At 37.6% G+C, this 26,276-nt stretch overlaps 1 protein-coding gene across 4 annotated transcripts in view; it reads right to left on the bottom strand.

Annotated features, from left to right (window-relative positions):
- shtd (anaphase promoting complex subunit 1) overlaps positions 1–26,276 on the bottom strand; it is an 844,012-nt gene that overhangs the window by 97,739 nt on the left and 719,997 nt on the right. For all 4 annotated transcript variants that reach the window (XM_090401046.1, XM_090401047.1, XM_090401049.1 and 1 more), the window contains 2 exons: positions 16,854–16,929; positions 9,045–9,107 (listed from right to left, as the gene is read on the bottom strand). In XM_090401046.1, the coding sequence (XP_090257172.1) occupies positions 9,045–9,107; positions 16,854–16,929 (139 nt within the window). The remainder of the gene's footprint in view (positions 1–9,044; positions 9,108–16,853; positions 16,930–26,276) is intronic.

Here is a 26,276-nt window from a genome sequence, read left to right as displayed (position 1 = left end):
TGCATTCCTGGATGCTGACATTGTCAAGTTCTTTCCTAATATCCTTGTTTTTTAATATGATATTATCAATGATGCCATCTGTTCACGCCTCTAATCTTTCTCAGAACTCTCATATCTGCGGTCTCTAGTCTTTGGTCAAGTGTTTTACGTCTGACCCAGCTCTCAGATCCATAAGTAGAAACTGGTTTGAACACTGTCTTATATACAGCTAATTTAGTGTTCCGACTAATTTCTCTCTTATTCCATATGAATTTATTCAATTGACTTCCTACCATACCAGCTTTGTTGATTGTGTTGTCTATTTCTATATTTAATTTACCATCTTCACTAAAAATCGTGCTTAAGTAGCTGAAATGTTTTACTTGTTCCACAGGTTCACAACGCAGTTGTGAACAACAATATCAACAAAATATCAACAGCTGTTCATCATAACGCAGTTGACATTTTCAACAATTCTGCCCATTTTCATTGTCTTTTTATTGCTGACCTTCATATCATATCTATTGCAACAATTATTCAATTTTTTTAAATTGAATAATTTTTAAATTGGAGATGTTAATCTAACTTTTTAAATTGGAGATGTTAATCTCAGCTCTTTGCATAAAGCAAAGAGCTGAGATTAACATCTCCAATTTTGATAGCATGTTTAATACCACTTTCTTTCATAATGTGATCCATATAGATAATGATTAACAGAGGAAATAATGTACATCCTTGTCTCACGCCAGATTTAACATTAAACCATCTTCCTGTACTTCCTTCAATTCTAACTGCTGACTTACAACTCAAATAAAGACTAAGTATTGCTTGATATAATGCTCCACTAACACCATATAACTGTAGCGTATTGAATAGCTTCTCTCTTGGCACCTTATCATATGCCTTTTCCAGATCTACAAAACTCAAATAGAGTTCTTTTTTATATTCCCATGATTTCTCCACTATTTGTCGTAAAGTGAAGATCTGATCCTGACAGCCTCTATTTGACCTGAATCCAGCTTGTTCTTCACTAAGCTTTTCTTCTACAATTCTTCTCAACCGTTTCTCAAGTATACTTGCATAAATCTTACCAGGAACACTCAGTAGGGAAATACCTCTGTAATTCTCATAATCAATTTTATTTCCCTTTATATATATGAGTACTATGAGAGCTCTACTCCAATCATCGGGAATTCGTTCCTCTGTCCAGGCCTTCTGAACTATGCAATGCATCCACTGCTCTCATTTCTTTAATGAGTGCAGTCATTATCTTACTACTTTTAGTAATCTACCTGAGCCTTGTACAGGCAGATTTTTTCTGATACATCATATTTACCTTATATTTTTAAATTTTTACCTCAAAATTTCAAACAATTAACATAAAATTATTATTAATTTTATACCCACCATAATACTATTCTTTATGCATTTCAATCTTTGATATGATAGATTAGAGCCTCAGATGCTACAAAACGCCATAAAATATTAAAGCAACAACAACAATAACCAACTTTCAACTTTCGAAGTTTTAATAGCTTATTTAATCTATATGAATTATATGTTCTTTGAATTAAAAGACCTGGGACCAAATCCTGTCTGGAACAAAAAGAACGTATAAGTGCTTTTCAAGAACTGGAGTGAGTTAACAGGTCTCATACAGAGATGGCAGACATTTTATTTCACCTCCCTGATGCTCAAGTTCTCCCAGAAGGAAAACAAACAATCCAGAGAATAACATAATAATGGCATTGTTTGTATTCCTAGGCTGGTTTGTTTGTATTTTTTGATTAAAAAAAAAATAAAGAATTAAAGAAAAGTAAAAAAATTTCTCAAAAACACACATTTCTACTGAGAGAGATCCTGCCACCACTCTATCAGACTGGTTAACTTACCATCAGTTCGAAAGTCCCTATAAAGGTTCTTTAAGTGTTAGAATTCAAACCTCCATCCATCCGTTATTTGAATTATAAATTTTACAGTGGCCTTCTGAATTATGCAGAAGGTCACCATACAATGTGTTCTAGTCACATTTTCCAGTTTTTTGCTCACTACTTATCTCATTTAATAATTTCAAAAAACATTACTCCAGACATCCAGAATGTTGTTATTTTTCAGCTTCTGTACAACCTTTACAATCTTCCATTTCTTTTATGGTATGATTTTTTTTTTCTCCATTTCTAAACTGTTTCAATGGTCAGTATCATCTGTATTCTTTCCAAAGTCTTCCTATTATGTTTAGCTGTTGTTAAACACTACTTTGCTTTCTTACATTTATTTGAAGGCATTTGATGCCTAACTTGCCAAAAACTTTTGATACAATTTCTTCTTCTGCAAAATTGTTAGAACATGAATATCTTATGTTCTGTGAAATCTTCTTCAATTACAAAAATTTTAAATTTCCAATACTAGGGATCACAATATGTCCCTTAAAAATAGTGAATCTAAATATGTTAAACTCAAGGAATTCCATGGATTATAAACTAATGCAAATACCAGTTTCAGGTAGGCCAAAGTTTAAAGTTCAGAGATTTAAAAAAGGAAAGTAAAATTTAAAAGTTGTATATATATAATGATATGCTAAAACATTCTTAGAATACTTTACAAACATTACTAAAATGTGTGTTTTTGAGTAAACTAGAGTGTTAACAACTTGCTTCTAAACTTGCCTTGCAACCACATTTCAGTTGTATTATCATTATTAAGAGGAAACCCCCAGGAAGAGAGGAATTCATTGAGGGAGGCCATACTATTCACAGGAGTCATACATGTTCTCGAATTCATTCAAGATAGATACTTGCACACACAACATCCAATGACAATCCATTAAAATCACGTGCCACTCTATGAGAGAAACATCTAGCCCTCGCTCCACCCCTCCTTCTTGATAACATTCATTCTCAACTTCCAAGGATGCCCTCGCGTCCTTTCCTCACCTTACATAAAATGAAAAATTCCATTTACTGAAATTCTATATAACCTTTCAGAAGTTTAACTCCCAATCATATCACCTTCTTTCTCCTGTTTGCTAGTGTCTGCAGTCTACAAATTTTCAATCTGTCTTCATAATCAGTATACCATATCCTGATATCATTTTTGACACTCTCCTTTGCACTCTCTCCAATGTATCACAATCACCAAGGAAACTAGACGTGTGCACAATAGTCCAAGTGAGATCTTATAAAGGCCTTGTAAAGAGGCAAAATGACATTCTTATCTTTACATATCAAGGTTTGTTTCAGCATTGCTATTCTGAGTTGTGTTTACAATTTTTTTTTTTCCCTGTATGATTCTTGAACTTCAACTTTCTGTCTACTAAAACTCCAAGACATTGGTCTTTGCACTCTAGCTTGATCAATTTCTTCTAGCATAATCCCACCAATATAGTACAACATTGGATATCTAAACACAGGTCTGCGCAGTTAGCCTAGTGGCTTTGCGTTTCACAACCATATGCCTGGGGAAGGAGTGTCCTAGGTTCGATTCCCGTCGGAGACATGAGGAGCTGAAAGATCTTCCTCAGCCATAGCCAAGTTAGCCGGTCTTGGGCACAGGCAGTAGGGTTTTTTCCGCCAGTTTATCATTTGGTGTTTTTCATCCCGCAAGCAGGCAAACCGGCCTCGTGAACACACAGGGATACAGCCAAGAATACCTTGAGGCATAGGAGTGACCATTCTATCCTCATATTTCAGTTATGAAATCCAAGCATGCTTGGAAGGTTGTGGGCCTTAAAAGGCCTATTAAAGCCATTGGGATAGATAGATATCTAAACACACCAAAGTGCTTGATTTTACATTTACTGACATCCATTTTCCCATCCCCATAATTCCAGCCTATTCAAATCATTATGCAAGTATTGCATATCAACTACATTCCTCCTGTCTAACTCAGTGGTAACAATATTATAAAATGTGAGCATGACTTTCCCTTAGTAAACCCATGATGCTCATTGCAAAGTAGAGATTCACTTCAATCCGTTTCTTAATGCAAGTCCTAACCAACTCGTTATTAAGAGGAATGATAGATGGGAGTTTAACTAAATCTTACTTACCGGGTGCGAAATTTAAGGATGTAAGTGAGAGTATTAGAGCGCAAAAACAGAGGGTGAAAGAATTGATAGTTGTGGCGGGTACGAATGAATTGAAAGGAGATAAATTTTTTATGAGAGAGGACTTTAAAGTATTGTTAAAGGTAGCGAAAGAAAAGAGTGACAGAGTTAGGATGGTGAGTCTGTTGCCACGGTATGACAGAGAGGAGTTTAGAAGGAGGGCCATAATCGCAAATGACTTTATGCGCAGGTTATGCAGATGGTGTGGAATTCGTGGACGTATGGAATGAGTCTGATGGGCGAAAGGATTTATACAAGATGGATGGCCTGCATTTGGATGGATTTGGTGTGCGGAGACTGGAAAAAGTGTTGCTGAATGAAGTGAAAATGGATGTGCAGAACCAGGTAAACTAGAACTACCAAGGAGGGGGGGGGAGCGGATATGCGGACATCAGTGAAACAATTGAGTGTAAGAATGTATATAATGTACCTGAGCCAGTACTAAGGACAAGTAATCAGAATGGGATAGTTAGAATAACACATCAAGATAGGGGTGGGACAAAGGGACCTCTGGATTTCATGTATACTAATGCCAGGAGTATTAGGAACAAGAAGGAATAATTTTTGGCCTTGGTTGGCTCCTCCTGGCCACAGGTTATTGGCATTAGTGAAACACTGCTGACGGAAGATGATATAGTTAGTGGGATAGAATGTGTAGGTTATAGTGTGTTTAGGAGGGACAGAGAGAATAAAATGGGGGTGGGTGTTATTGATGATAGCTGATGAACTGCAGCCAAGGAGAATTGAAGTTGTATTGCAGGATAGTGAAAAGAGTTCATTTGAAGCTATTTGGTGTGAGATTGAGACTGGCAGAACAAAATATATAGTTGGCTAGTGCTATAGACCAGGTGATGGAATAGATGGTGGAGACAGTATGCATAAACAAATTGATGAAATGAGTGGAAGGAGGGTAATTATTATGGGGGATTTCAAGTATGATACCATTGATTAGAAGGAGAAGAGGACACATGTGAGGAAGGAAATGGATTTTATTCAATTATTAAGGGCTAGCTATCTGAGACAGCATGTAAGTGAAAATACTAGGGGTTTGAGAGTGCTTGACCTGGTAATAGCATGTGAGAATTTGACTGTAATGAATATGATCATGTTGCCACCTATTAGTGAGAGTGATCATAAGGTCTTGATCTAGGAGGTGGCTAAAGGCGTGGAATTTTCGATTAAGACAGGGTATATGTGGAATTACCGTGCTGGCAAGTATGACAAGCTTAGGAGATTGCTTGGATCAGTGCCATGGCATGTAAAACTGCAAGGGCGGGATGTCGATAGAGCATGGGAAGTGGTCAAGGAGCATTTACAGGAGGTTATGGCTGATTGTATACCTAGGGTCCGAACAGTAAAACAAGTAGGGGTTAAATGGATGAATAACACCATTAAGCTTGAGCTGCAAAAAAAAAAAAAGAAACAACTGTGGAGGGAATTTAAAGAGAAAGGTGAGTTCAGGCACACGAACAGTATAAAGCGCAGGCCAGAAGGGTAACGAGTGTGGTAAAAAAAGCAAAAGCGGATTATGAAAGGAAACTAGCTATGCAAGCTAAAGAGAATCTGAAACAGTTCTTTCACTATGCTGCAAGCAAAAATAAAACTGTACACGGCAGAATGATTTTAAGGAACGATGATGGTAAGGAGGTCACTGAATCAGTCGATATAGTGGAATTACTGAGTGAACATTTTACAAGAGTATATCATCCAGATGGTGACATTGAAAAAATGAAGGAACCATTAGTTTATATGGGAATTGTGATGAATGAAGTGGAGGTGAATAGTCTATTACAGAACCTTAATGTGAATACATCTGTGGGATTGGATGGTATACCGGCACGGGTCTTACGTGAAGCAGCTAAAGAATTATCAATGCCCTTGACCATTCTGTTTAATCTGAGTCTTGAGTCTGGTTTAGTCCCGAAGATGTGGAAAGAGGGGAAAATAGTTCCACTGCATAAAGGAGGATCTAAGACTACGATTGCAAATTACCGACCGATCAGCATATCAGGAGTCGTTGTCAAGGTCTTGGAGAAAGTAGTCAAGAAAAAAATACAAGAATGGATTGATGAAAATGAGATACTGTACAGGGGACAGCAATGCTTTGTGAAGGGTAGATCATGCCTCAGTAACTTTCTCAAGTTTTATAACACAGTGACGGCTGAACTGGATAAGGGTAATTAATGGGTTTACAGTGATACTGCTGGACCTGGCTAAGGCATTTGACAGGATACCACATGGAATTCTAATCCATAAACTACAACATATGGGAATGGATATAGGGTTGGTGAGATGGATGGGTGGGTGGTTGATGGAGAGATATCAGAGAGTAGTTTATTCAGGAGTAGAGTCCAAAAGACGACCTGTGACTAGTGGTGTTCCGCAGGGTTCTGTTCTTGGACCAGTGCTGTTTAATTTGTTCATTAATGATATAGGGGAAGGATCTAAGAGGAACAGTTCATTTGTTCGCTGATTATGCAAAGTTGGGTAGGGCAATAGTGAATGCAGAAGATGTCAAAATCTTGCAGGAAGACTTGGATAGATTGGAGTTCTGGGCTAAGGAGAATGGATGTCAATTTAATGTGACAAACTGTAAGGTTATGCATTTTGGAGTGAAAAGATTAGCAGCAGTATATCACATTAGTGGAACTGTACTCCAGGAGATTGATGAGGTCAGGGACTTGGGAGTGTTGGTGGATAGGGAGATGATGTTTAGGGGGCACATTGTAAAATGTGGCTAAATCAGCTCATCAACTCACTTGGTTGTTGAAAAATACTTTGACGAGCAGAGACAAACAAGTTATTGTACCTCTGTACCAAGCCTTGATAACACCTCATCTCGACTACTGTGCCCAGATTTGGTCACCTAGGTTTCTTCTTGATGGGGAGGAAGTGGAGAGGATCCAGAGGTGAGTGACCAAGATGATAGCAGGTCTATGGAATGAACCTTATGAGAACAGGTTGAAGATTTGTGGGTTGCAGAAATTAGTTGATAAGCAGAAAAGGGGAGATATGATTGAGACATTCAAATTGCTAAAGGGTTTCTATAGGATTAATTCAGAGGATATTTTTGAGATCAGGGGCAAGAGTGTGGTTAGCAAGGGTGTTAGAGCTGGGTTCTTTACTTTTAGAGTGGTAAATGAGTGGAATAAGCTGCCAGAGTCTGTTGTGGGTGCTATGACGGTGAATGAGTTCAAGGCAAGGTATGATAGATACTGTGAGAATGTCGAATAGATGTGTGGACATGATGTTTAGGGCCTCCCTCGATGAGTCTAAGCTCTCTCTGGAGTCGCCCGTAATAATTATAATAAAAAAAAACTTTTAGTCGATAGTTGGATACACTAGTCTTTGCACCACATACATGCAATAGGCTTACCATACATTCTTTCTACTCCTACAGACTCTTCCCTGTTCAGTGGCTCAAATTACCGTATTTTTTGATAGATAATGCGCACAGCAACATTTTCATCACTCCTTTTGATGTATAGATAACGTGCATGCACCAACTAGCAGTAGAGTTAGAAAGTACAGACAGAGGGCGGAGGAATTCTTTAAAAGCACGTGCGTTGCTAGTAATCATTCTCTTGTAACTAGTTGCATTGTTATTAGATCTAAATTACCCATGAAGACAGAAGTACTTCTCGGAGAAAATCCTACACAGTGCAGTTCAAGCTTGAAATGGTAAAAGTAGTAAAGGAAAAAGGGAATAGTGAAGTTGGTAGATTGTTCAGTGTTGGAGAAAGTAGTGTTCGTGAATGGCGAAAGGCTGAAACAGTCTTGAAATGTTTACATACGAGGAAACGTACTATGAGGTTTAGAAGGTGCTTGTGGCCAACCATAGAAAACAACTGTTTGATTGGGTTGTAAGTGAAAGAGCTAAAGGTATGAGAATATCTACTGTCTGTGGTGTTGCAAGAATCGAAAAGAATTGCGCAAAATGATAATATAAAGGATTTCAAGGCCTACCAATCTTGGGTTTTTGGATTTATGAAGAGAAACAATTTAAGTGTGCGCTCTTCCACTAGTGCTGGACAAAATTTGCCGTACGACTGGGAAGTGAGAGTAGCTAAATTTCATTTGTTTCTGAGAGAAAACTTGTGTGAGGTCGATGCTTGTCACTTTTTGAATATGGATGAGGTTCCCATAAGTTTTGACATGCCTAGTTCCAGTGACAATGATTATGAAGTTGAAGAAATACCAAACGAAATTTTTAATGCAATTGATTCTTTCAATATTGAGTCTGATGAAGAATTTTTGGATAGTGTAATGTTCAATAAATATTAAGTAGTACTTTTACCTTAGTTTTGTTATTACATTTGATTTACCTCTCATATCTTTCAAATGTATACTGTGTGCGTTATCTATCGAAAAATATGGTATATAGCCTGGTCAAAAGAAAAGCCAGTTCAGCTGAACAATCTTTTTAGCATCCGTGCTGATATCCCATCAGTTCTTATTGCAGAATTCTTATTAAGCAATAAGAACTGATTCTTATTCTTATTAATGAGGAAACTTCACTACATGAGTTTCCTCATGTAGTGAAGAGGTAGTGGTGAGTTCAATGTTGCACAAACCGGGTTGATAGCTTTTAGCAAAATGGCTACTCATTAGTTGGACAATCACTTCTGCATCAGTCACTCGCATGCCATTTGCATTCAGTAGAGTTACTCTTTCAAATTCATTCTTTCTTTTACTTGCAGCATAACAACAGAATTATTTGGGTTGTCATTAACTCATAAAGCTAGTTTATTTTATACATGCATACTCTTTAGTATCATGTAAAGAAATTTTTCATGAAAGTGCCCATGCATAAATTAGTTTATGTACATTATATATAAAAAAGTCTGAGATTTACATGAAAAGATTACAGCATTAAAAAACAAATATATAATAATAAAGAATTAAAATTAATCTTATGCAATGTATGTATAAATTAAATTATCAGAGGTTAAGCAGATACCTTTAGTTTCCAGCCTTGAACATTGTCCTTCATCAAGTTCTGAGCTAAAAGACTTCGAAAACCCTAATATATATAAAAAAAAAGAAATTAAAAAAAAAAAAAAAGAAAACAGACTTATATAATCAAAAAAATATCCAAAGCAGGTAATTCTCATTCTAAGTAAATTCCATTTATAACTACTTTATACAAAGTAACAGGGTTCAGTGTTAAAACTGTTACACACAAGTCTATGATCTGAGACTGTAACATATTTGTTATAATCATTTATATATTATTATTATATAAACAATGGATCTTGAAGAATTTACATTGAAGATTATACAATATGACATAATAACCAGTTAATTTTCAAATATTCTTACTAATGTTATGCTATTTAATCCTTTGAGCAGTGAGTTAAAATATATCACCTTATGCGGTTTATATATATACACGGGAAAAAAAAAATTAGTAAGGTTGCTAAGAGATTGCAGCATCTCCATACAAAAACTCAAATGGCAACATAAAGGACGAGAAAAGATTCAATTTGTCCTTTATTTTCATTTTTCAATTCCTGTGCCTCGTAATGGCAGTGGTGGATTTCTGTGCAGGCATATGCTTTGAACCCCACATATGCAGAGCGCGCGTGTGTGGTGGTGGTGGGGGGGTGAGAGTGAGAGCGATAGCATTAATAATTTTTGAGTGTCCTTTAATCCAGTCATAGAAATCTGGCAACCCTAGGTGATGCATATACAAGGGGATACCCAAAAAAAATCAGGAATATGAACTTGCCATGTACATTTTCTAGTTATGGATGATGCCACTAGGCATTGCGCGCATGTGTGTGTGTGTGTGCAGTTTTCCATCCAAGTCTGGCAAGTGGCGTCATCCTGTGTGAACTGGTTTATTGTTCTTGCTGCTTTTTTGTTAGTGCTTACAAGCAAGTTTGTGATGGCTGGCCACAAGGAACAGAGAGTGCATGTGAAAATTTCTTTTCTTTTGGGGAAAACTGCAGCTGAAACTACTGTTATTGGCAAGCTTTCAAGGAAGATGCTTTAGATAAAATACAGGTCTATGAGTGGTTTTCCCGTTTCAAAAATGGGAACATGTCAGTTGAAGACCAACCACAATCTGGCCAACCTTCGACAAGCAGAATGATGAAAACATCAAAAAGAGTTGGCGGGCAATCAATGAAGATCATCAAAAGACTACTGAGGAAGAGTTTTTGAAGAGAAAAATTTGTCATGCAGTTAATGCTAGCAAATTTTAACAGAAGATTTGCAAATGAAATGTGTGTCTGCTAAATTTGTGCCTCATTTCTCACAGAAGATCAAAGAAAAAAATCGTGATTTGAGGGTGCAAGTTCTTAATGACCTGAACTTTCTTTCAAAAGTTGTGACCAGAGATGATTCTTGGTGCTACAGTTATGATCCAGAAACAAAACCAGCTTCAAGCCAATGAAAACATGCAAATTCACTGAGACCCAAGGAGTGGCAAGTTTGATTAAACGTCAAGACAATGTCGATTTGTTTTTGTTTTTTTTTATGTGAATGGAATTGTACACAAAGAATTTGTTCCTCCTGGACAGAAAGTGAACCAATATTTTTATCTCAACATTTTGAGAAGACTACATGACAGTGTGCAATGGAAACGGCCAGAAGTAGAAGAGATTGGTTGCTGCACCATGACAATGTCCCAGCCCACACTGCCTTGCCTGTCCAACAGTTCTTGGTGAAGAAGAACATGGCAGTTGTTCCCCACCCTCCCTACTTGTCCGATTTCTCTCCACAAATAAAGAAAACCATAAAAAGGCAGCGATTCATTGATGTGGACAAAGTGAACGAAAAGTCGCTGGACACCATAAACAGCATTCCAGTTCCAGCAGCAGAAAAAATGTTGGGTTGGGACAAATGCACTGACTCACATGAAGAGTACTTTGAAGGAGACTAGAATATGGTATTAAAAACTTTAATAAAAATAAAAAAATAAATTCCAGTTATTTTTGGATATCCCCTCATATACTGCTTTACTGCTCAAAGGGTTAATACTAATGTTATACTCTTTCAACCTCACTATGTATAAAAAATGAATTACTATCCTGATTATTATATAAACTACAGATATTCATGAAATATTCAAGATACTGAATATAAAGAAATACGTCTTTAAAAGAAATTAAAAAAAATCCATAAGGATTCACCTTATCTCTACAATTTATATTTCCTTCTACCTGATTAACCCTCCTCACCCTAGGCATACAATTTAATACTGCTTCCTCTAGATGACCCTTAACTATATCTCATGCACTACTAACATCCTTACCTGGCAGTGTTTTATGCCATCTAGAGGAAGCAGTATTAAATCGTACCTAGGGTAAGGAGGATAAATCAAGTAGGAGTTAGATGATTAGTTGGATTGCTAAGCTTGTCATAATCATCTGCCTTGTAGTTCCACATATATCCCTTCTTGACCGAATATTCCTCATGTTGTACAATCTCCAAAGTCAAGACCACATGGTCACTTTCACCAATCAAAGGCAATGTGGTCACCGTGGCTATGGATAGTCCTTCTGATCCTATGACGAGGTTCAATACTCTCATACCTCTAGTCCCCTCCATTACATGCTGCCTCAAGTAATTATCACTTAGTAGGTGTATAAATTCCATTTCCTTCCTTCTAGTCTCTTGTCTCCATAGTTGTAGTTCCCCCCATAATAATCACTTGATGTGTACTCATTGTACTAATTTGCCAATACGTCTTCCAGAGCATCCATGGGATTCCCTGGCCTACAGCAACAACAAGCTGCATATTTTGTCTTACTGGCTTTAATATCACACTAGACTGCTTCAAGTGAACAGCCATCCTCCAGCCTACTTCCTATTCTTTTTGGCTGCAATTCATCTGCTATCATCAGCAGTACCCCTCTCCCATCCTATCATCTCTATCCTCCCTGAAAATACTAAACCCTCCATATTTTATCCCATTAACTACATAATCTGCTGTTAGCCAAGTCTCACTAATGCCTCTTTTGTATCAATTCATTTGTATTCAGTACTATCATCTCCTCCATGTGATGGGCCACTATGAGCCAGTAATGTGCAATATACAGCATCTCTCAGTCAAGTCTACTCTGCCTTCTCGTGGTGTCCTGTTTCTATTAAGCTTTCTATTAAGGAAAGCTCTGGCAAGTATTCCTAGTGAAAAAGGATACCTTCCTGGTCAGAGTAAATGCTAACTAGACTTTGGTGGTAGATGACTCTCATCACCTGTTGGAATATCACCACCTTGCTTATTGCAGACCTGGAATGGTTACCACCATGTTTGGTTCACAGGGCAAGGTTTCCAGTTTCTGTTTACCACCACCCTTTGATCAGTAACTCCCTCATCTTTGAGGATACAGCAGTAAAGCAGTTCTGCAGGCTAGCTGCCAGTTAGTGTAGAGGACCAAACAAGACGGTAATGCATTTTTTACGAGGCTTCCTGATTCTTGACACATAATCTTGCTGCCAACTACACTGTGAAGTTGTGCATGGAGGGAGGCTGTAAGGCCATGTTGTGGTTTGGAGACTAGATGCTCTCTATGTAGAACATGTTCAAGAGTCTGTTTTTCTCTCACTACGTGTTCCCCCTTCTCTTTTTCTCTTCACCTTCTGAAACATCAAATATGAAACTAAGACTGAATAAGTTTAGTGTCACTACAGTTAAATTTAAAAAGCAACCTCTCTCCATAATTACAAAAATCTAATATTCACTTTACCAACATCCATGGCATCAACAATAACTTAAATGACATGCATCATCGCCTTCAGAATCTTCTGTTTTTGACTGAAACTTAAATTTCTGCTAAATCAACCATAGCTCAATCTTAACTACATCCTTGACTCATCCACATTTTGTTTCATTCATCCACTTGACTCTACTGTTCTTCCTATTCTGAAAATTATTCTGAATTCTGATTTTCTATCTTCAAAGCTTGATTTCATTCAGTCAAAATTTCCAAACAGCGACATCATCTTTTTCAGTGATTTCAATGTCCACAAATCTGACTGGCTCCATTTTTTGAATTTCACTGACCAAGCTGGAAGAGAGAGAGAGATTTTTGCTATAAGCAATGACTTAAAACAGATCATTCGCTCTTCCAGAATTCCCAACACTCTGGATCTCTTCTGAACTAGTTCTCCTTCCAGACTGTTCAGGTGACTGCTCCTCTTAATAATTCAGATCATAATCTCATTGAAGTTTCACCTCTGGTGGAATATCCTTCCTTCAGCCATTCACAACTCCATGTACTCTAGTATTACAATAATGCTAAAGGCCAGACTACTGTTTTGATTCTTCTGCTGATCCAGACACTTGTTGTGATCTTGTTACAGAACTAATCGATTTGGAATGGAAGCTTTCATTCCTCACTTTGTTTAAATTTCCCAACCCATATCTAAACCATGGTTGTTCAAGAAGTGTGAAAGGATGATCCAAGAAAAGCAAACAGCCTATCACAAGTGGCTTGAGACCAAAATACTGGCTTCCTTCACAACCTACACAGTTGGCTGCAACATTTGTAATTAAAAAGGCAAAGTTTAAATTCAACAAGGATAAATGTAGAAAACTTGCTGCTTGGGCCACTGTAGTCATGCTGCCTGGTCCCTCGCCAAAGCTGCTGAGCATGACTTTTGTTCATCTGTGCCACCTCCTCTATCTCACCCAAATAATAGCATTGTAACATTGTCTAAAGACAAGGCTGATGACACCATGGCTTCATTCTTCTCTTCCAAATCCTCCACAGATGACCATGGCAAAATTACTTCCTTCTCTGTCTAGAACACTGCACCTCAATGCCTCCTGTGACCTTCTTCCAAAAAGACATCAGAACAATCTTGAATAACCTGGATACCACAAAGGCAGCAGTTCTGATATAATCCCACCCATTGTGTTCAAGAGATATTCTCCTGAAATAACACCTGTTCTTTATAATCTATTTACTAAACTGTAATCAGCTGGCATCCATCTTCAACATACTCAACAGTTACTTACTCTGTATAAATCCCAAATCTCACCAACCTTGGAATGCTGCTCTCAGGTTTGGGGCAGTGCACCTAAGAACTCTCTAAAAATTCTTGATGAAGATCAGAAAAGGACAGTTTGATTGATGTAACATCTCTTACAGATTCTCTTTAACCTCTTTCCCACAGAAGATCAATTTCTGCATTTTGTCTCTTCTACAGATATTTCTAAAGAAATATCTGTAGAAATTGTTCAACAGAACTAGCATCCGTTATGCTTTCCATTTCTGCCAAATTTACACAAACTCAAGCTTCTCAACATCCTATTACAGTCAAACTGCAACTTGACTACACCTTCTACTCCCAGTTGTCTTTCATTCCATCCACCTCAATTTTGTGGAACCGTCCCCGTGAAGCATATTCCAAAGGACTACAACCACCAACAGTTCAAGAAGAATATCAATAGAGTACTCTATACTTGATCCCTGCCAACACATGCCATTTATTTACTATAAGCTTGTCTTCTGTGGGAATAATATATAATCATGTGTGGGAATAATATCAAAAAATGTTCTCATCTCCTTTTAATGCAAAAATTACCTTTAATTTTCCTAGATAAACACCCATCTCACATTCTATCTTTATATACATCAAATTACAGAATTTCTGTAATTTAATGTATGTAAAGGAGAAGTCATTCTTGTTTTCTACTCTCTTATATCTTCCTTACATTTCCATTTGTTCTCTAGCCCTCTTATCTGTTTTGTACTTTTACTCATTCTTTAGCATTCCAACTGTAATCTCCTGTTCACTTCCATTCCTTCCATTGCTCTCTTACCTGCCTAGAACTCTTACTCTCTTACATTTGCATTTGCAGTCATATTAATTAACCTTTTCTCTAACCCTTTTGCCCTCACCAACTCATTCCTGAAGTGCTCCACTTACGTTCTCACTTCTCCCCCCCCCTCTCTCTCTCTGAGCACCTACCATTTTTCACATAAGCATTTGCAGTCAAATCCATTCAGTGTCATTGTTACTTCATTGCATTCTCATTCTCAATTACACAATCAATTATCAAATCTATATTTACATTTATATGGTTAAAAAGAAGTGTCACTTTTCTAGTGAATGTTTTAATTTACAATTTTATTTAAATACCATTATTCAGAAAATTTAATAAAAGCGATTTTAAATGCTGTCAAACATAAAACTAATTCATGTTTTAACAAGCTTCAATTACAGCATGAAGACCTCAGCAAGTCACTTTTTTAACCTAATTCTGACTGAGCTGAACTCCAATTAGTTTCAGGCTGTATGTACTGTTTAAAGAACCTGTCATAGTTATTAATTTTTCTACAGATATAAAATATCAAATGACTAATTTCAATTCTTGTTGCACTTTTTTTTTTCTTTTCTCTAACAGTATTTACTCTAATATAACTCACACTTTTCTCCCCCAAAATTAAAGTTCAAAAATGGCGGTGCGAGATATATGTGAGGATTTTTGGAAACTAAAGCTTTTCAGAACAAAACTAAATCAACGTTCATAATTAAATCCTCAGTATTCATTGCAATTTATAATTGCTCACATTATAAAATGAATGCACCTGAATTTTAATTATCAACTTTATTTAACCGTTATTTAAAGAACCTGAGGTTTGCGGTTTTTAAATACTCTTGGCAATTATTTCTGACGAAATCATGTCTCAGGCTCTCAAAATCCAGTTGCACTACATTATTAATGATGGTCTCTTAATCTTCCCTGCTGGAGTCAGGTTGTAGCCACCAGCTGCCATCCACTCCATGTAGAATTTTTGTATGTCGTTGTTGAATGGTTTGTTGACTAATACATCCATGGGCTGTAGATAAGGAGTAAGACCACCAGGAATAATGGCCACATCGGTCTTCACATCCAAAAGTTGTTTTAATATTTCAGGTCCTAAGCATCCATGGAAACTATCCCACACGAGGAAAGCTGGGCATCCAAATAAGTCATTGGCCATATGTTCCCAACTGTTCTGATCCAATCTTGAACCATTGTAGTGTTCCATCCACCCTTTTTCTTGAACTCCTACATGAATTCTGAATGGAGAAAATTTCCCCTTCAGCATTGTTTTCCTTTTGAATATTATGTAAGGAGGCAATTTTCTTTCATCTGCAGTAATTGCCAGCGTGATTGTGCACTGGGACTTTTCACTTCCAGTTGTGGGCATTGTCACACTTTTTTCATCTTTTTTTTCTTCTCTTTGTTGTTTGGTGCAGCATGTTGAAACTGAGGGGTGTTTGATCGGCATTGCTATTTGTGATAATGTATAGTTATTACTCTTCCTAAGTTGAATCACATAGCAATGACAATCCATCACTTAATCCTCGAAATCTTACAGCCGACGTTTGTTGAGTGGAAATGCTGATTTTCTTCAACCAAATTCCAAATTGCCACAATATTCATTATCTAATTCTTCAAGTTTTAAACTTTTTTCGTGTGTGAGGTATATGCAAAACTTTTTTAATTTCTTTTTTCATAAAGGAAAATTAGAGGTGAAAGATATATGTGCGGGAGAGTTATATTCGAGTAAATACAGTATGTGTAATGTTTTTAGATTTATCATTTAAGATGACAGCAATTAGGACAAATACCAGTTTTATTCCAATATGTACTCTTCTTAATGCAATTAAGCTACAAGATGAAACATGAATCACAGAATGTTTTGTATTAATATCAACTAGGAATAGATAAAGTTCTTCCTGTTCTTAATTCAAACTCAGAGATTTTCTGGTGCGTTCATATCTAAAAGCATCAAGAAACAAAATTTATGTGTTTATGAAATACCTTGGGATCTTCACTATAAGGCAAACATCCAGCTTTTTGCTTAACAAAAAGATCTCCACTGTTTTCAAGTAAGGACCTAGAAAGATGAAAGAAAGCTTTTAGGTATAGTTATTAAAGAATCATTTTGATTTTTGAAATTTCTTAGAGAAATCTAATAGGAATAGAAGCAAACTGCATTATATCCCACTGATAAAATGTAGCTAACAATATTATGTATTTTATTAAATAGAAATTTTATTATATACAAATTTATTTACAGATTTACAATCTGTATAGATAATTATAATAACCAACATTGATATTTTGTGTAAATATATGCTAGCGAAATGAAGGCAACTCCTTCTTTTGAGGAAAGCAAAAGTCAAGAGTTAATTAAAAAGAGTAACCTGAGTAAAAGACAGTAAATGCACATAATGATATAAATTTAACTATAAAGTTTGCTATAACTAACTAAATTTTAATGATAAAAAGATGTGTAGTAGAGGGAGAATGAGCTTGGCAATGAGAATAATAGTGTGAGATGAAGAGAGAATGGGAATGCAGGGGGAACTCAGGTGGACAGGGGGAGAGTGGATGTTGGAAGTAGTATTGAATATGTGCGTGTGTATCATCTTTGTTCAATTATGTTTCACTTATTTCAAAAATTTTTGGGTGAACAAACTCATTCAGCAAAACAATTTCATCCCTCTTATTTCTGATTAGCACAAAAATGGAATATATCGAGATATGAGGGGGATGGTTGAGACCGAGGAGATATATGGAGTAAGTGGTGATAAAGGTGACTGGGCAAGGGCAGGTGACTTGGGTGGCACTGGTTATAGACCAAAAAGTGGCCTGCTGTGTTTATTTACAAAAGGCAGGAGTATCAGAAATAAGGGAGATGAAATTATTTTTCTGAATGAGTCTATTTACCCAAAAAATTGTTGAAATAAGTGAAACAAAGATGGTAATAATATTTTTGGTTTACAGATTAAGTGTTGATCAATTTTATCGTGTGGAACAACAACAAAGATGACCTATATGATTTTCTCAAAAAGATCAACTCCTTTCATCATTCTATTAAATTTACTCTGGAACTTGAAAGAGAAAAACAATTACCCGTTTTTAGACATCTTAATCAAAAAACAAATTGATGGCAGTATAAATCTATCGGTGTACAGAAAACCGACCAATATTTGCAAAAAATGCAGGTCGCTACCTACATTTCAGCTCCTCTCACCACATCTCACATAAACTCAGCATTGTACACATGTTAAAGAAGAGAGCGATTCGCATCACAACAGACAACGAGACCCTTCAAGATGAGTTAACATTAATTTCCAACAATCTGTACTTGAAGAACAGCTATCCAAGAAGACTAGTCAATAAAGTCCTTTTCTCTGAACCACCACAAAGAGAACAAGAAGATATTCAATATAAAAACTATTGCAATTCCATTTGTAAGTGGCATCTCCAACAAGCTCGCCAGCCTCCTCAAACAACACAAAATAAGAGTAACATTTAAACCAATAGAATCTATTCATAAACTACTAAGATCTCCAAAAGACAACCACCCTTTCTATAAATATTGCTGGAGTTTATAATATTCCATGCTCGTGTGGCTCTAGTTACATCGGACAGACTTCGAGAAGCCTTGAAATCAGGCAAAAAGCGCACATTGGCTATGTCATAAACAACAGACAGGACATTTCTGGCCTATCGTCTCATTTCTCTACAACTAACCATGTCATCGAGTGGGACAAAAGTTGTTCCCCTTACTTAGAGGAAGATTACCATTCAAGAATTTTCAAAGAAGCAGCCACAGTCATCCGTTCTACTGTCAACCTTAACAGAAATCAAGGCCTAATACTCCCAGAGATATGGAAAACCCTAATCAAATCTTTAAAAACAAAAGAAATGAACTTTAATACAAACTACAGAAAGTTCCTTAGCAACAGCTAGCTAATCTTGTACACGCGATACGTGTTTCACGCACATTCGATACTATTTTATTTGTAATTATTCTAGTCAGTTTTATAGTTACACATAATTGTGAGATTGTTTCAGCCTATATGTAAGTGCCCTGAAGATGCCAACAGTTAAAGTTTGGCAAAACTAGTTGGTTAAGTTAATAAAATTGATCAACACTTGATCTGTAAACCAAAAATATTATTACTAATTCTCAGGATCAAGAAAATAAACCTTCATTTTAAACAAAGATAATTCCTGACAGGAATAGAAGTGGAAGGGTGGAGTGTAGAGTTTTGTGGGGGGGATAGAGGGGACAAGAGGAAAGGGTATTGCTGCTGATGATGATAGAAGAGATTTATTTCTATATAAGGTAGACACAAAAGAAGGAAATTAGAGGCAATGTGGTGTGAGGTGGAGATTGACTGAGAGAACAGGAATGCGAAAAAAAAGAACAGGGAAATGAAGAAGAGATATTTAGATGCATATTGCTATAGGGTAGAGAATGTGGAGGAATGTAATGAAGAAATGTAAAAGCAACTTGGGGTTAGTGAACAAGAGAAGGACGATTATTATGGGTAATTTTAATTATGGCATATAGAGTGGAATGAAGAGAGCATCTGGGAATAAAGAAAACAAATTTCTTGAGAGACAATTATCTTACGCAGTGTATAAAGGAGTGCAAGTGAGGATCAAAAGTTTCAGATCTGATCATTTCATAAGAGGATGTGATTGTAAGTGTGGTTTCGACTTCCATAAAGTTGGTGAAAGTGATCATGAGGCGATCACTTTCACTATGTGGATTGACATGGCCCATGATCATAACAAGCTAAGGAGACAGCTTGTAGCAATAACATGGAATGAGGAGTTGAGTGGAAAAGAAATAAATACTGATTAGAAAGTGACAAAGAAATACTTAGTAGTGTGTGAATGTGCAAAGCTCACAGACTGAATAAGGTAGGTGTAAAATGGATGAATGATGGGATTAAGTATGAAATCTAGAAGAAGGCCCTATGGAGGCAGCATAAGTTGAATAATGGTAATCATCAGTTGCATGAGGAGTATGAGCAGCAGGCCAGGAGAGTGATTCAGTTAGTAAAGACAGCAAAAGGGCAGTATGAGCAGAAATTGGCAAATCAGGCCAAGAAAAATGATTATGGCAATTGCTGTTAATAGATGAAAATGGGAGATGGGTAACTGCAGCAGAGGACATAGGATGAGGTATTCAGTAAACAGTTCATCACAGTGTTTCATCCTGTGAAATGACAGAAAACTTACTGGTGAGTAAGAGGTATATGAGGAGTTAAGTAAGCTAGATATCAATAAGGCAATAGGACTTGATATATCACAGCATGTCTTAAGGGAATGCTCCATGGAGTTAGCATTGGCCTACCTGTTTAACAAGAATCTTGCAACAGCACAAGTCCCAAAGGAGTGGAAGGAAGACAAAATTGTTCCACTTCACAAAGGTGTTGATAAGGCAATAAATTATAGGCAATCTGTATATCTGGAATTGTAGTTAATTTGAGAGGTTGGTGAGAGCTAAGATACAAATGTGGATTGATAATAGTGGTATTCTTTGTGCTTGTCAGCATGGGTTTGTTAAATTGAGGCTATGTTTTATCATCTTGCTTATGTACTATAACAAGATGATGAATGTGTCAAACAAGGGAAATGCACATCCGGTATACTTAAGAGTTTGCAAAAGCTTTTGATTGATTGCTATGCCACAAGTTGGTAACTTAATTGGAGCAGATGGGACTGGATGACAGATTAGTGAGTTGGATAGGCAACTGGCTCTCAGAGAGAGATATCAACAAGTTGTATATGGGGTGCTGTATTCCAGAAGAGGAAAATTACTAGTGGTGTGCCATAGGGGATTGTTTTGGGACCATTGTTATTTAATTTGTATATTAATGATATTGGAATGAGTTTAACTGATGTTATAACATTGCAGATGATGCAAAGCTAGGGAGAATGATGAGGAATCAAGCAGATGTTGTGGCCTTGTAGGGAGACTGGAATAAAATGTATAAGTGGGCAACAGTATGAAACCATCAGTTCAATGTTTCAAAGTATACGGTTCTGAAATTTGGTAGGCAACATATAAACTTGGAGAAATTTTGGAGCAAGTTCAACAGACAAGAGATCTTGAAGTGATGGTGGACAGGGATCTAAAGTTCAGAGATCACACTGTACAAGTTGTGAAGAAGTCATCAAATTAGATTATGGCAATGATATGAAGCACCTTAATGTGCAGAAATAAAAAGGTTCTTGTTCCACTGATTGAGGGCTTTATCAGATCTCATATGCATTATTGTCACAGACTTGGTCCCCTGGTTTTCATGGTGATGAGGATATAGCGGAAAGGGTCCAGAGATGTGGGATATGAAGACAGATAGAAAGAATGCAGTCTGCAAAGCATCGTGAATAGGAGGAAGAGAAGGAATATGACTGAGACCTATAAGTTAGTTAAGGGTTACCAGGTAATGTGGAGGAAATTTTTCATAGAATGGAAGAAGAGTGCAGAACAAGGGGACATCCCTGGAAGCTGCATAAGGAACAGGTTCTTTGCATGTAGATTGACTTGAATACATTGCCTGACATTGTGGTGAATGTGATACATTGAATGAATTTAAAGCACGGTTTGATGGGCTTTTGTGTGTAACCTTCCACAATGAATCTTTTGACTCCGTGAGAGGTTTGGTGTTAATAATAATAATTTGGAATTCTGAACTTAATGTTCATATAGATCTATGATAATCAAGGTATAATAGGAAAAGAGCTATCCCTGTTACCAATTCCAAGCATTAAATCTACTAGTTAATAAAAGTTTATTTTGGAGGATATATCAATATGAAACAAACATCCTTGAAAGGAAAGATACTGATTTTGTAGAGTCATCTAATTTGATTTCTGAAACAGTTAATTAGGCTAAAATTCAATTTAAAATGAAAGAAAGATATGCAAATGAAGAAGATCCAAAATGCATAAAAATGAGTTAGAAATATGAACCACATATTAAAGAATTAGTAATTGAAAAACCTGTAATATGCATGACAAGCCAGCAGGAAAAATAACAGTGTCTGGAATTGTTCACTGTTTTTAGAAACCATTAACATAGTGATGAGAAATGAGTTGGAAAAATAATGGTGTGATGTTTGCCATGTATACTGCTGCAGGTTTTTATTACTAGTAGTTAATGCATATTTTAATGTTCATTTTAGAAATTATGGACTTTACAACCATGTTATAAATAACTCTTTTAATATCTTGACATTTCGATCTTCATATTAAGATCATCATCTGGAGGATATACAAATATACAAGACAAGCTAAGTTACATTACATACAGTAAGCTAGAGAAACAATGAATTGATCACAAGTTATTCAACTGGCATGACCTCTAGTGAAAAAAAAAAATATATCACAGCGCTTTTTGCACATATATTGCATTCTGGTTATTTTGTATGGCAAAACGCTTTCTACCTACAAAAAAAAAGGCACAGTCATGGGCTCGCCATTATCCCCCCCCCCCATATTGCTAACTTTTATATGGAACGTTTTGAGCAACTTGCTTTAGGTTCCTCTCCTTTAAAACCCAAAGTCTGGCTTAGATACGTTGACGATGTTTTCGTGATCTGTTCCCATAGACACTAGACATATTCCTTAGCCACCTAAACAAACAACATGAACAGTTCACAACTGAGATTGAAAAACAGAACACACTTCCGTTTCTAGATACACTTGTCACACGTCTTCCTTCTGGCAATCTTTTCTTCACTGTTTACCGGAAACCGACACATACTGGCCAATATATACACATAAACTCCTGCCACCACCCAACACAAAAACTAGATGTTAATGATACTTTAAAAAACTGGGCTCTGAAGATCTGCTCCAGTAAACAGGCACTGAAAGACAAATTTAAAGTTATCAGCAATACTTTTCAAAAAAATGGGTACAGCCAAAACACTATTAACAAAATTCTCTACAAGACCTCAATAAAAAACCAAGGCAAACCAGACTACAATAAAACTATAACCATTCCTTAAATTAAAGGGACATCAGATAAAATAAACAGAATACTACAAAAATACAACCACAAAGCCATCATTAAACCTCCTGCAAAATTAAAAAGCTTACCCAATTCGTGGGGGGAAGGGTATGTGTGTTAAGGCTTCAGATAAATAACCATGATTTGGCTGTGGTGCAAGCCTATGCACCTAATCTGGAGTCAGAATACTCAGCCTTCCCAGAGGAAGGGGATGCTGCTTTTGACAGGGTGGTAGACATGGAATCAGTCCTGCTAATGGGTGACTTCAATGCACATGTTGGAAAAGGTGACCAGACATGGAGGGGTGTAGTTAGGAGGAATGGCGTCCCTGACCTTAACCCGAATGGGTTGAAATTATTGGACTTCTATAATGTACTAACAGCTTGTCCATAATGAATACCTTCTTCCAGCACCGAGAAATCCATAAGTATAACCGGTACAGGGATACACTAGAACAAAGTTCTCTGAGTGACTTCTTTAGAGTCTCAGCAGACCTATTTTCCTCAGTGTTGGACGTTCGTGTGAAAAGAGGGGCAAAACTGTCAACTGATCACCACCTTGTTGTATGTGCGCTACAGCTTCAGAAACCAGATGCTACCAGACGCTGGTAGGCCTAAGCAGATATATCGAGTGAAATGGGAGACATTGGAAAATGAGGCTGTGAGGAAGAATTTTACAGATGACATTTCCTCCAGGTTCAAAGAGATTCCCACACATACTGCAGATGTTGAGGAAGAGTGGAACCTGTTCAGAACAGCTGTCACTACCTACCTCTGCACTCTCATGTTGTGGCAGAAAGCACCTCAGCATGGCAACAGGCAGTGAGAAAAGGACACCTTGGTGGATCCAAGAAGTCCAAAAAACTGTCCGGGTAAAAAAAAGGAGTCATACCTAACATGGCTTAGGGTGAGGTCACCTAAGATGCGTTCGCAGTATGCTGAGGCAGTAAAGACAGCAAAGCAGAAGGCTTGGGAATCCTTTGGAGAAAGATTAGACTCATCCTATGCAAATGCAAACAAAGTATTCTGGCAGACCACCCGCCACCTTCAAGGGAGGAAATCGTGCACAGCAAGGGCAATTAAGGATTCTGATTTAACAACCAAGAAGGATATCCACAGATGGAGGGAATACTTTGAGAGCCTTCTTAACCCGAGTGGCCCAGCAGTTGTGGACATCCAAGACGTGCAGATCGGGGCAATGACTAGTCTCACAGCAGAAGAGATCCATTTAGCAACAAAATCGCTAAAATCGGGCAAGGCTGCTGGCGATGATGAAATTCGGCCCAAAATGCTAAAAGCCTTAAATCGAGATGGTGTCTCTGGCTGACTCGAGTGTGTCAGGCTGCTTGGATATTTGGGCGAGCATCAAAGCAATGGCAGACAGGCATAATAATACCAGTCTTCAAGAAGGGAGACCAGAAGGATTGCAGAAACTATCGTGGCATCTCTCTGCTCAAGCCTGCCTGGGAAAGTGTATGCTAAGTGCTTGGAAAAACAGTGCAGGAGCATAGTTGAGTCAAAGTTCCAGGAAGAACAATGTGGCTTTCGTCCTGGTAGAAGCACAACTGACCAAATCTTCACTTTAAGGCAAGTCTTTGAGAAATCTTGGGAATATGCCAAGAATGTCTACACATGTTTTGTGGACTTGGAGAAGGCATATGACCGGGTTCCTCGGGATATGCTTTGGCAAGTAGTACAGGAGTATGGAGTTGATGGCCAACTATTAGCTCCCATCAAGTCTCTGTATGAAAGCCCAGAGTTTTGTGTCAGGGTAAACAGCACAAAATCTGAACCTTTCACAGTCTCTGTTGGCCTCTGCCAAGGGTGTGATTTGTCACCCCTCCTTTTCATAATATTTATAGACTGGATCGATAGGCACACAGCCAAGGCAGTGAGTGTGTCAGAATTGGAAGATGTAGCATTGGACATCTGCTTTTTGCAGATGACCTAGTTCTGCTTAGCTCTTCCACAGATGACCTCCAGCGGACCCTGGATAGGTTTGTAGCTGTTTGTGCAGATGCCAAAATGAAGATCAGTGTGGCAAAAACTGAAACATTTGTGGTTTCAAGACAATCATCCCAGTGCACTCTACACGTAAGTGGAGTCCCAATGAGACAGGTGGAGAAGTTTAAATACCTTGGGTCCATATTCACGAATGATGGAAAATAGGACGTAGAGCTAGATACTCGAATTGGCTTAGCAAGCTCAATATTGTGGGAGCTTGGCCATTCGGTAGTATTGAAGCGGAAGTTAAGCCACAAGGCAAAGCTGGCTGTCTTCAATATAGTCTATGTCCCCATCCTCACCTATGGTCTTGAGAGTTGGGTAATGACCGAAAGAATGCGGACACGAATCCAAGCAGCTGAAATGAGGTTCCTTCGAGGGGTTGCGGGGCTGACAAGACTCGACAGAGTCAGAAGCTCTGCAATTCGGGAAACCCTCAATACTCAACCGCTGTTTCTCTGTGTTGAGAGATCACAGTTACGTTGGTACAGGCACCTGGTCAGAATGCCACAAGAGAGGCTCCCTCAGCAGGCCCTCTTTGCCAAGCCAGAGGGTGGGAGGCCAAGGACTCGCTGGATAGATTATATCCAAAATCTTGGGTGGACACGTTTGGGAATCCCACCAGAACACCTGAGCTTGGTGGCAGAGGATCGTGACCATTGGAGTTTCTCTTGCAGCTGTTGCCTCCACAACCCAATTAGGAAAGGTGGGCCTTGAAGTTGTATGTATGTATGTATGTACCCAATTCATCGAAAGACCCACTCCCCCTGCTGTCCCACCCTGGAATATAAAGTATTTATTGCACCTGTAACATACTGTTAGATTGTGATAGAGTGGAAATTTATGAACTCCTATCTTATCAGAGTCTAACATGCTTTTCCAAACAAACGAATGAGATAAATACAATAAATTGCCTCTAAGTGTAGAATAAGTATTATGTATATATAAATCAGGTGTGTTCTGTTATGAAAAGGTTAAATAAGTATGTATTTTGTGCCATTCACGAATGTGGTTAATTTAATATTGAAAGTGTAAAACATTAGCAGAGCATTATAAAATATGTATAAAAGAATTATAAAATGTAAGCACAAATTCACCAGTTGGGGGGAGTCAAGTCCAAAGGTTACGCGAGGGAGCGGCTTGCCCCAAGTAAACAACGTGACGTCAGCGTATGTGTGATAGCGGGGGAGAGATAATGGATGCCATGACGTAGTAGCACGTGTGAATCAACCGGACATCAAAAAGGGTGAGAATCGCCGAGAAGAATAGGGGGAAATATAACGGTCATGCGACCCTGTAACAAGGCTTTTTCCCTGGATCTCCTGTGGGTTGGTCTCTCATAGTGGCGTAGGGTGCGAGTGCCCTCGATGTCAGACGGTGCCCCGGTATCAGAGAAATCCCGATAGGCAGCTATGG

The sequence above is a fragment of the Typopeltis vanoorti genome, chromosome 11 (assembly GCF_054136105.1).
Source record: "Typopeltis vanoorti isolate ZY-2024b chromosome 11, IOZ_Tvanoo_1.0, whole genome shotgun sequence".
Taxonomy (NCBI): domain Eukaryota; kingdom Metazoa; phylum Arthropoda; class Arachnida; order Uropygi; family Thelyphonidae; genus Typopeltis; species Typopeltis vanoorti.
The sequence above is the reverse complement of the archived record's forward strand: the minus strand, read 5'-3'. Positions and strand labels throughout refer to the sequence as shown.